At 36.1% G+C, this 12,821-nt stretch overlaps 1 protein-coding gene across 8 annotated transcripts in view; it reads left to right on the top strand.

Annotated features, from left to right (window-relative positions):
- Positions 1-12,821, top strand: part of KANSL1L (KAT8 regulatory NSL complex subunit 1-like) — a 125,903-nt gene that overhangs the window by 94,512 nt on the left and 18,570 nt on the right. For all 8 annotated transcript variants that reach the window (XM_010861098.1, XM_010861101.1, XM_010861095.1 and 5 more), the window contains 2 exons: positions 8,095-8,260; positions 10,772-10,879. In XM_010861098.1, the coding sequence (XP_010859400.1) occupies positions 8,095-8,260; positions 10,772-10,879 (274 nt within the window). The remainder of the gene's footprint in view (positions 1-8,094; positions 8,261-10,771; positions 10,880-12,821) is intronic.

Genomic DNA, 12,821 nt, shown 5'->3' with positions numbered 1-12,821 from the left:
TCCTATTTGGAACCAGTCTGTTGTTCCATGTCCAGTTCTAACTGTTGCTTCGTGACCTGCATATAGGTTTCTCAAGGGGCAGGTCAGGTGGTCTGGTATTCCCATCTCCTTCAGAATTTTCCACAGTGCATTGTGATCCACACAGTCAAAGGCTTTGGCATAGTCAATAAAGCAGAAGTAGATATTTTTCTGGAACTCTCTTCCTTTTTCAATGATCCAGTGGATGTTGGCAATTTGATCTCTGGTTCCTCTGCCTTTTCTAAAACCAGGTTGAACATGTGGAAGTTCACAGTTCACGTATTGCTGAAGCCTGGCTTGGAGAATTTTGAGCATTACTTTACTAGAGTGTGAGATGAGTGCAATTGTGTGGTAGTTTCAGCATTCTTTGGCATTGCCTTTCTTTGGGATTGGAATGAAAACTGACCTTTTCCAGTCCTGTGGTCACTGCTGAGTTTTCCAAATGTGCTGGCATATTGAGTGCAGCACTTTCACAGCATCATCTTTCAGGATTTGAAATAGCTCCACTGGAATTCCATCACCTCCACTAGCTTTGTTCATAGTGATGCTTTCTAAGGCCCACTTGACTTCACATTCCAGGATGTATGGCTCTAGATGAGTGATCACATCATCGTGATTATCTTGGTCATGAAGATCTTTTTTGTACAGTTCTTCTGTGTATTCTTGCACCTCTTTTTAATATCTTCTGCTTCTGTTAGTCCATCCCATTTCTGTCTTTTATTGAGCCCATCTTTGCATGAAATGTTCCCTTGGTATCTCTAATTTTCTTTTTCTTTTTTTTTCTAATTTTCTTGAAGAGATCTCTAGTCTTTCCCATTCTGTTGTTTTCCTCTATATCTTTGCATTGATTGCTGAGGAAGGCTTTCTTATCTCTCCTTGCTGTTCTTTGGAACTCTGCATTCAGATGCTTATATCTTTCCTTTTCTCCTTTGCTTTTCGCTTCTCTTCTTTTCACAGCTATTTGTAAGGCCTCCCCAGACAGCCATTTTGCTTTTTTGCATTTCTTTTCCATGGGGATGGTCTTGATCCCTGTCTCCTATACAATGTCAAGAACCTCCATCCATAGTTCATCAGGCACTCTGTCTATCAGATCTAGTCCCTTAAATCTATTTCCCACTTCCACTGTATAATCATAAGGGATTTGATTTAGGTCATACCTGAATGGTCTAGTGGTTTTCCCTACTTTCCTTAATTTCAGTCTGAATTTGGCAATAAGGAGTTCATGGTCTGAGCCACAGTCAGCTCCTGGTCTTGCTTTTGCTGACTGTATAGAGCTTCTCCATCTTTGGCTGCAAAGAATATAATCAATCTGATTTCAGTGTTGACCATCTAGTGATGTGCATGTGTAGAGTCTTCTCTTATGTTGTTGGAAGAGGGTGTTTGCTATGACCAGTGCATTCTCTTGGCAAAACTCTATTAGCCTTTGCCCTGCTTCATTTTGTATTCCAAGGCCAAATTTGCCTGTTACTCCAGGTGTTTCTTGACTTTCTACTTTTGTATTCCAGTCCCCTGTAATGAAAAGGACATCTTTTTTGGGTGTTAGTTCTAAAAGGTCTTGTAGGTCTTCATAGAACCGTTCAACTTCAGCTTCTTCAGTGTTACTAGTTGGGGCATAGACTTGGATTACTGTGATACTGAATGGTTTGCCTTGGAAATGAACAGAGATCATACTGTTGTTTTTGAGATGCATCCAAGTACGGCATTTCAGACTCTTTTGTTGACCATGAAGGCTACTCCATTTCTTCTAAGGGATTCCTGCCCACAGTAGTAGATATAATGGTCATCTGAGTTAAATTCACCCATTCCAGTCCATTTTAGTTTGCTGATTCCTAGAATGTCGATGTTCACTCTTGCATATATATGGAGCATATATTATGCTTATGTTTTCCTCATAACACTGGCTAAATACTCAGGCTGCAGAGAACAGTAGGCTTAAACAAATCATCAGTGACAAAACCCATTCAAAGAAGGGTGGCACTCTCAGTGTACTCTTAAGATTTTTTTCTTAAAGTCTGAATGATTAGGGAAAGGTCTGTAAAATACAGCAAACACTTAACTGAAAATCTTGAAGGGCCAAGAACAAATTAGGGATAGAAAACCATATGAGGGCAGCAACCCATAGTTAACTGAGCGCACTCCCCATGTAGATTAAAGACAGAAACCCGCAGTTTGTCTGCTTAGCAGTGGGGAAAGGGAATCCTCTGTGGAGAAGATTACATCATTTGGAGCCTTTGTGATTTTTAAAAATATACTGTCTGGCATTCAATGAAAAATTACTAGGCATCCCAAAAGATAGGACCAGATGACTAGCCTTCAAGAGAGAAAAACAGACAGATTACTAAGATACAGTTAGTAATGGAGCATATATTATGCTTATCTGTTAAAAGCATGCTGTGTTGTGCTTAGTCACTCAGTCATGTCTTTTTGTGACCCCATGGACTCTAGCCCTCCAGTCTCTGTCCATGGCATTTTCCAGGCATGAATACTAGAGTGGGTTGCCATGCCCTCCTCCAGGGGATCTTGCTAACCCAGGGATCAAACCCAGGTCCCCCACATTGCAAATGGATTCTTTACCAGCTGAGTCACCAGGGAAGCCCAAGAATACTGAAGTGGGTAGCCTATCCCTTCTTCAGGGGATCTTCCTGTCCCTGGAATCGAACTGAGGTCTCCTGCATTTCAGGTGGATTCTTTACCAGCTGAGCTACCAGGGAAGCCGTAATGAAGTATACAGTGAAAGTGACTAAAGTGAAGTCGCTCAATCATGTCCAACTCTTTGTGACTCCATGGATTACAACCTAAGAGGCTCCTCTGTCCATGGGATTTTCCAGGCGAGAATACTGGAGTGGGTTGCCATTTCCTTCTCCAGGAGATCTTCCCGACCTGGGGATCAAACCCAGGTCTCCCACATTGTAGGCAGATGCTTTACCATCTGAGCCACCAGGGGAGTATAAGATACAGTTAAGGAACCAAAAGACTTATTAAGATTAAATACTCAAATAGAAGCACAGAGATAAAAATAGAAAAAAAAATACACAAACAGAATTAGAGAACTGTGAATTAGTGAAATAAATTAACCATATATGTTATTGGACTCTGCTGCTGCTGCTGAGTCACTTCAGTCGTGTCCAACTCTCTGTGACCCCATAGACGGCAGCCCACCAGGATGCCCTGTCCCTGGGATTCTCCAGGCAAGAACACTGGAGTGGGTTTCCATTTCCTTCTCCAATGCATGAAAGTGAAAAGTGAAAGTGAAGTCGCTCAGTCATGTCTGACCCTCAGCAACCCCATGGAGTGTAGCCTTCCAGGCTCCTCCATCCATGGGATTTTCCAGGCAAGAGTACTGGAGTGGGGTGCCATTGCCTTCTCCGTATTGGACTCTAGAAGAAAGGAAAGAAAATAGGGGGTAAGTAACATTTGAACAGGGAGCAAGAAATGGCAACCCACTCCAGTGTTCTTGCCTGGAGAATCCCAGGGGTCGGGGAGCCTGGTGGGCTGCCATCTATGGGGTCACCCAGAGTCGGACACGACTGAAGTGACTTAGCAGCAGCAGCAACATTTGAACAGATAATAATAGTATTTCTGAAACTAAAGCAGGACATCAACTGATGGATACAAATTCTCTGAAACTCAAAAATAACAAATACATAGAAATTATATCAAGACATAGGAGGCCTGCTAAAAAGTGAGGACATAGAAAAATGTTAAAAGTAGTCAGGGTAAAAAAGATATATTACCTTCACATGAGGTCAACAATAAGACCTAACTACTGGGTAGAAGGAGCTTCCCAGGTGGCGCTAGTGGTAAAGAACCTGTCTGCCAGTGCAGGAGCTGTAGGAGATGCAGGTTCTATCCCTGGGTTGGGCAGATTCCCTGGAGGAGGAAATGGCAAGCCACTCCAGTATTCTTGCCTGGAGAATCTCATGATCACAGGAGCCTGGAGGGCTACAGTCCATAGGTTGCAGAGTCTGACATGACTGAAGTGACTTAGCATGCATGCATACTGAGTAGAAATAATGGAAACCAGATGAAAAGGTGAATATTCTTAAAGTGCTGCAAGAAAAAAAGTCAATCTGGTATTCTATATCCATAAAAATATCCTTAAAAATGATGATATACAAAAGTTTCAAATAAATAAAAATGGAGGGAATTTGTTGATAGCAAATCTACACAACAGGAGAAGGAACATGATCCTATACGGAAACAGAATTGTAGAAAGAAGTGAAGAACAATGGAAAGAATAAATATATGGGTAATATAAATGTTGACAATAAAAATAATGGTAGTATAATGTAGTGTTTTAACTATATATGGACTTGAAATGCATTACAACAGTAACAAAGAGGAGAGTGAATGGAGTTTAAAAGTGTTCTAATGTTCCAGTGTTTTCAGGGAAGTGGTAAAAGGAATAATTTGTTTTATACTCTAAAAGCCTTAAGTTACGTATGCATTGTAATCTCTAGGAAAACCACTAAAAGAAAAGAGAAGAATGTACAAGTTGAAGTTAATTGAGGGGAAAAACATGACAAAATATTTTATCAATCCTAATAAACCAGAATCAGTGAAACGTAAGAACAAATATACATACGCAAAAATTTCCATATGCAATATAGAAAATAAATCCAGTTTCTGGTTCTTTGCAAAGAAATTGTTAAATCTCTAGCAAGATTCCTCAAGAAAAATTGAAAGTTGCTTTGACATTTATAAATTTGTTAATGTAGTAACCCACATTAAGAAAAGTCAAGTAATCATTTCAATAGATTCATAAAAAGTATATGATTAAGTTCAACATTAACATAGTTAAAAAAAAATACTTTGGCAGAGAAGGCATATATTCTGATAAAGTGTATACAGAAAAAAAACTGCAATCATTCTTAATCCTTGTAATTTTTAATTATGAAAAATTTTTAGAAGCATTTACTGTATAATAAGGGACAAAACAATGTGTCTTTTGGCCATTTCTATTCATATTGAACTGGTGAGCCTATCCAGCATGTTTGGAACCTTATAAATAAAAATAGTTCAAGGTTTTAGGACTGAATGAAAGAATCTAAACTGTCATGACTCGTAGAGAATATGTTTGATTAGTGGAAAAACCTATCTAGGAACCGGGCTCCTCCTGACTTTTTGTTTTATCTTTTGAGCATTACCCTTACTCACAAGACTGGGGCGGGACAGGGATCACCATCATAGGTGGAAGAATGGAGTGCTAAATTACCTTCTAAAGGGAAGTTTCTAAAGGTTTCACAGATGACTCCTCTTCATGGTGTTCTGACTAGAATTTAGTAATTTGTAGATGCAAGGACACTTGGGAAATGTGCCCAACTGAAAATCAGGAGTTTTAGAACAGGGAGGAAGACAACACAGATATTGGGAGGAAAGTAGCAGTCTTCATCACAGGCTCGTGGAGGCGAGACAGGAAGAGAAGTCATCAAAGGTATTGGCATTGTTCTGTTTCTAAAAGTAGGATAGTGTGTATAGGTGCTTTTTAAACGTTATTTTATACCTCCCTTATAAATTATATACTTTTGTATATATGAAACGGTTCATTACTAAAATTAAAACATGTAGTGGATAGTTTTCAGGCTTTACTTTGCTTGAATCTTATGCAGCATATGGTATTGTTGATCACTCTCTCTAGACATTTGAATTTTTATTGGCAAGAATCTCCAGGTTTTTCTCTTATTTCTCCATCCATTCCTTTTCAGCCTCCTGGGCTTCACTTTCTCTGCAGGGGAAAAAAGGCCTTTTCCTAGATGCCCCTCACTTGTCTCCATAATTATTTAGGATAGTTTCAAATTGGCTAATGGGTTTCCTGGATTTGGAAAAATTGCAAGAGAAAACTAATTACATGGTAAATATTCAGATTTTATCACCAAATTTTATTCATAATGTTCTAGCCATACATGGAAAAAGAGAGGTTAGCACATTTTTTTCTTTGTAATTTTAAATAATTGTTCCTTATATCTTTTTGAACTACATCATAAAAGAACAAATAATTCTAGAGTGAGTCACAAGTACCAGTGCATCTTGTAAAGGTAAGAAATTGCAACTGTTCCCATAGATATATAGCATCATTAGAATAAATTTTGGAAATAACTCACAGCTTCATTATCATGTCCCACATGTTATATCTTCTTACAAAATCATCAATTTGCTTGACCACCCAGAATAATGACTGCATTTCCTAGACTTCTTGCAGCTGAGTATGATTAGCTGACCTAAGTCTTGGCCAGTGCAATATAAACAGAAGTCATTACATGATAAATTTTAGCATATATTAACAGGAACTATTTTTCCCCCAGTGGAATAGTCTTAGGCACACATGTATTTGAAAATTCTATTCACTTAAGTTTTTTTAAGAGCAAATGAGATAAAATCCATTTGGTCAGCACTCAAGCTTCAACCATATGTTAGGGATTGTGTCAGGTTCCAGGAATACAGGATTGAACAAATTATAGTCCCAACCTTCAAGGAGCTCACAGTCCAAAGGAAATCTAGTTAAATGCTATGGCAGGCATGGCTATGCCTCTCTCTCTCAAAACACAGAGAAAACATGCCAGTTAGCCAGGAAACTCACACTCAAGAAAACTGACAAACTCAATGTAAGTTTACAAAGTAATTTTTTTTAAATAGCATCTAAAATTCTGTTATTATGAGCATTTTAAATATCATTTCAAAAAAAAGAGTCCTAATGATACTGTAGTAGGTGGAGGTAAGAGGTGACAGAAGGAACGCAAGTAAACTCATATTAACTTTTAAAATATTTTTTCTGTTTTATAGAATTTTTTCATTGGTTGTATCCTTATCTGCTCTGTTAGTTGCTCAGTCATGTCCAATTCTTTGTGACCCGTGGACTTTTGCCAGCCAGGCTGCTCTGTCCATAGGATTCTCCAGGCAAGAATACTGGAGCGGGTTGCCATTTCCTTCTCCAAGGAATCTTCCCAACCCAGGGATTGAACCCTGGTCTCCCACATTGCAGACTGATTCTTTATAGTCTGAGCCACCAGAGAAGCCCAACTACTTATAACCAGAAAAAAATAATTTAAGAACCCAACATTTAAACATTATATATTTTTAATGTAGCAGTGTAACTTTTTTATTTAGCAACATGATTTTCATGAGATTTCTGGAATCTTAACTTTACCTTAAACTGAGACTCATGTAACATATTGCATATTTTATACATATCTTTATTTTTTTTATTGAAGGATAATTGCTTTACAGAATTTTGCTGTTTTCTGTCAAACCTCAACATTAATCAGCCATAGGTATACATATATCCCCTCCCTTTTGAACCTCCCTCCCATTCCCTTCCCATCCACCCCTCTAGGTTGATACAGTGCCCCTGTTGAGTTTCCTGAGCCATACAGCAAATTCCCGTTGGCTATCTATTTTACATATGGTAATGTAAGTAATGTTTTATTTTAAATTCAGTTTTATTTAATGTATATATATATGATATTCTTCATAGTGTTTCACTATTGTTCCAGTGTAGATATTGCCTGGCATTATAATTTAAAGCAGACTCTAGTTTCACTCATTGGTTATAACAGATTAGAAGGAGGAAAACAGTACAGTTGACCCTGGAACAAGGTGGGGTTATAGAGGCATCAACCCCGACACAGCAAAAAAAAAAAAAACAGGTCTAAGGCAATGTATAACTTTATAGTCAGTTGGCCTTCCTCCCTGTCTTGTGGTTCAGCATCCAAGGATTCAGCCAACCATGGCTCATGTAATACTATAGTACCTATTAAGTAAAAAAAAACCCGCATATAAGTAGACCTGCATAGTTCAAGCCTGTGTTCAAGGGTCAGCTATAGGCACAATTCTTCTTAGCATGGTACCTGCTCAGTGTCGAATTTCTCACTAATCTGAAGTGTAATCATTTTCTTTTGACCTAAAGTTGTTCAAACTCATTTATCTTTTTCATAAAGTGCTCTCTCCAAGGTGATTCAGTAATCCAGGACTTCTTGCTGATGTCATTCACACACTGTACTCTTAACTGTTATATTCTCTCTGAATCAGTTTTCAAAAAAAAATGAAGTCTTTAAATAATTATTCTTTTTTTCCTTACAGACTTTGCCTTCAAAAGAAACAAGGTTTTTAAATACCACACAGATGCCTTGCCTGCAGTCAGCTTCAATTTGGAGTAGCTGTGAACACAATTCAAAGTCTCAAATGTTAACAGAACATGTATCAGAGTTAGATTCTTCTTTCCATTCTGTTCTATCATTGCCATCAGGTAAGCCTCCTTATAAATTAATTAATGAATTAATGTTCTGTAAGTTGATTTTTTAATTCCTTGGAAACCATTTTGACTAACTTTGCAAAGTACTTAGCTTTTGATCTCCCTTTGAGTGTTAAATTTTTAGCATTTTATTGATAATATGGCTATGCTATTGAAATGTTTCTCAGTAAGTCAGGGTTCTTTTTCTAATGTGTGGGTTTTTTTTTGCATGGAGTTTTCCCACCATATAGTATTCCCCCATCTATAATCAGCATTGAATTTCAGAGAAGAAAACTGTCCATCTTTAGACGTACTCAACTTTTGAACCTCAAAAATACCAGTAATCTACAATGGAGCAGATGAGGCATTACATCCCTATGTCCCTAATATGGCTTTAAGTTTCTCTCCAGTTCCTGTTTTCTGTTTGAATGTTTCCAGTCTTATGTACATTGAAACTGAAGTAAATATTTAGGGTAAAAAAAGAAAACATTCTTCACACTGGTTATCTCAAGTTCATTTATTTATGGGAAGATATGTCAAATGAGCTTTTGTTTCCTTTTCAGCTTTTGGTTCTAATCACCCAGGGACTGCTCCTCTTTGTAAAGCACCATTTCTTGTACCTATTCCTGCCCTGAATCTTAGTTTGGTTTTTACCAGTATTACAATGGTTTCTTAGCTATACCATACATTGAAGTAAGCTCCTGGTAGGAGCTGTTTCACTGTATCTTTGAGGAAACCTTAATAAAAGAAAAAAAAATATTTATGACAATAATAACACAGCCAACATTTGATCTTAGAATACACTGGATCCTATAAGCATGTTACATTTTCCTCTAATTCTTGCAGCAACCCCATGAGAGTGATTGTTGTCTTCTCTATCTTACGTATAAGAACACTGAGGCTTAGAGATATTAAATTACTCATTCAAGAGTACACAGCTAGTAAATGATGGAGACAGGATTTGACCTGAAGTTGTCATTCTCCAGAGCCATACTCCTAACCATACTCTTTACTTCCTGTTTTCTTATTAGTAAATTTGTTTCTGATGAAAAAACCTGAGATCTGGCATAAGTATCTTTCATCCTACTAATGTTACATCTAATAAATTAAGATTAGCTTCCTTACCTACTAGTTAGGGTTATCTTTCTTCTTTTGTTCATTTAATACAAATCTGAATACCTGCTGTATACTACGTATGATAGGAAAATGAATGCAAATAAATCCCTCAAGGTACTTGCATTCCAATTCGACAACTGAAATATAAACTATTAAATGGAATAAAGTGTTATGAAACTTTACTAAAAGCTCACAGGTTACAGGGTGGGTTCTAAGGAAGGTATATGAGTAGAACAAGCACCTTCCCTACTTACGTCAGGTTTTCCAACAACTAAAGAACAGTGGTAGAAGAGGTGATACTCTATATAATAGGTGATGTTTCTTTGGAGAAACTTGTTTTGGTAACTGGAAATATCAGAATCCTGAAATGTTTATGCAGTATATTTAATTTGTATTCTTATTTTCATTTTGTTGTATAGTTTTCTTATGGTCTTAGTATAGTGATAGCATTGAAAGCTATGTTACCTCTGCCCCATGGGAAAGTTTCCAAGGTGATACTTATGAACCCATTTTTGTGTGCATATTTTTCCACACTTGAGTATGGATCTGCTATTAAAATACATTATTTTGAGGGAAACCTACTTCTTTGTTTAAAATTGAGACTTTTTCTGGATCTATGTTAATTTATGCATTCATAATTAGTTCTCTTAAAAATATCTTCAGTAGCAAAACTTTGAATAGACAACCACTTTATAAAATATTTCTTTATATTTCTTAGGAAAAAGTTTTTAAGATGATTGTTTTTGCATTCTTTATTGAAGAAAACATGCTTTGGTTAATAAATGTGAAGCACATCTGTTTTATTTACTTAGCTTCTCTTTTGGCTGTGAGAATATGGAACATAAACGTAGTGAATTGAACAACTCTCCTAAGCCTCTACTTAGGAGAAGAGAACTAGATTGTCAGTATGTTTTGATTTTCGTAAAAGTAGATTTAATTTTGTGATTCATAACAGTAGTAAACTAAGGGAATGTTAAATGACATTTTCATAAAAGGTTGCATCTGAATTATAGTGTTTTTCCTTCAAGTAACTAAACTTGTATAATTATGTCTTTTGGAAACTTCATTATTTCAAATGCAGAGTTTGTAGGGGTGGGTGGAATGGACTTAGGTTTGACTATATATTTTATTAAAGACTTTTTGGGAGCATTTGTTTCATCTGCAAGTAGTATTTAATGTTTATACTTTTGTTCACCTTATGTACTATTTTAGTTTATGAAATTGTTCATAGTCTTTGTTTAGTATGTATAATCAGTAATTTCCAAAATATTGCTTACACTTGGAAAGAATATTTTGCAACTTCTAATAGTTGTGACGTTTCAAGCTTTTGCTTATTTTTCTAAATCTTAATATGGGACGGTATGAAGAGTGATTTCACTGAAAATATTTTTGTTTGCTTTATTTTTCTAGATGTGCCTCTTCGTTTTCACTTTGAAACACTGTTAAAAAAAACTGAAATAAAAGGAGATCTTACTGAAAATAAATTTTTAGGAGACTGTATCATATCTCCATCACCTGGTATGTTACTTATAAATTTTGTACTTTATATATTTTTTACGTCTTTCATATTTATTACTTTTGCTAAGGACATAAAATTTAACAAAGGAATGAATGTAAGTCCTTAATTTTTAATATTCACTTTTCACACATCACACACAAACAGAAAATACACAGCAGTAATCCTAACAGGAAATGTGCAATACTTATGGAATATTGAATGAGAATTATGAAATGTTATTGATAAATATAAAAGGAAATTTAAATAAACATGGGAAAACAGCACTACTGGATGGTAAGAATCATTAGGATATCAGTTCTTCCTACTGGTTTATGTTTGGTGCAATGTAACTTGAAGTTCTAAAAGAATTTGGTTAACTTAAAATAATTGTACGGCCCATTGGAAGAATTAATGGGAAAATGTAAAAGGAATTGCTGGAAAAAATATTGAGAGAATCTAGCCCAACCACATATGAAAACATTACAGAAATCTATAAACATTAGCATAGCTTCTGTTTTGCTTACATTTAGCAAAGTAGATTCATGAAGCAGACTACATAGCTTATTCTTTATTATTTAAAGGAAGAATTGTAATCAGTAAGAAAGTGGAGAACTATTCAGTAAAGAGTATTGTTAGTCATTTTGGGGAAAATGTTTATACACTCATATCATTTATCAGTAAATTCTATATGGTTCCAAGAATTTTAAATAGGACACTAAAGTTACATAATAAAACTTGAAAAATTATAATGAAACTCTAAATTGGGGATGGGGACATTGTGCTTGGAAGCAATCAGAAAAAGAAAGAAAATACATCTGCATATTTTTCAACATCAAAATGTTACACAAAACAAGGTATTTCCAAATGAAATCATCATCTCCCTCAAAAACTCAGCATTTTTTTGAATGTGAATACCTGTTAGATGTGGAGTTTTAAACCATAACAGATCTTTAAATAAACTTAAAAAACAAGTAGCCTTTAAAAATACCAATAATAACCCATTAGAATTTGTAAAATAATAAATTATCCTAGACATATTGACAATGAAAATATAAAATATATAGGATTAAACTTAACAACAAATTACATGAGAGAAACTTGAAAAGTTTACTGAGGAACAGAAGAGTATATCTGCTTGTATGGAGAGAAATACTCTGCTCCTGTCAAAAGAAAAGTTGTAACTATAGGTGTCATTTTTCCTCAAATGAACTTATAATGTAATTCTAATCAAAATCCCAGAGGCACTCTTCTTAAAGTAAATGCTGAATATCCAATAAAACTTTTAAAAGTTCTATAAGGTGTCAGTCCATAAAGGACAGAAATGGTGATGAAATTCCAGTTGAGCTATTTCAAATCCTAAAGGATGATGCTGTCAAAGTGTTGCACTGAATATGCCAGCAAATTTGGAAAACTCAGCAGTGACCACAGGACTGGAAAAGGTCAGTTTTCATTCCAATCCCAAAGAATGCTCAAACTACCACACAGTTGCACTCATCTCACACGCTAGTAAAGTAATGCTCAAAATTCTCCAAGCCAGGCTTCAGCAATACGTGAACCGTGAACTTCCGGATGTTCAACCTGGTTTTAGAAAAGGCAGAGGAACCAGAGATCAAATTGCCAACATTCACTGGATCATCAAAAAAGCAAGAGAGTTCCAGAAAAACATCAATTTCTGCTTTATTGACTATGCCAAAGCCTTTGACTGTGTGGATCACAATAAACTGTGGAAAATTCTGAAAGAGATGGGAATACCAGACCACCTGACCTGCCTCTTGAGAAATCTGTATGCAGGTCAGGAAGCAACAGTTAGAACTGGACATGGAACAACAGACTGGTTCCAATCGAGAAAGCAGTACATCAAGGCTGTATATTGTTACCCTGCTTATTTAACTTATATGCAGAGTACATCATGAGAAATACTAGGCTGGATGAAACACAAGCTGGAATCAAGATTTCCAGGAG

The sequence above is a fragment of the Bison bison genome, unplaced genomic scaffold (assembly GCF_000754665.1).
Source record: "Bison bison bison isolate TAMUID 2011002044 unplaced genomic scaffold, Bison_UMD1.0 scf7180017864471, whole genome shotgun sequence".
In the NCBI taxonomy this organism is placed as follows: domain Eukaryota; kingdom Metazoa; phylum Chordata; class Mammalia; order Artiodactyla; family Bovidae; genus Bison; species Bison bison.
Note: the sequence above shows the minus strand (reverse complement) of the source record. Positions and strands in the feature narration are given on the sequence as shown.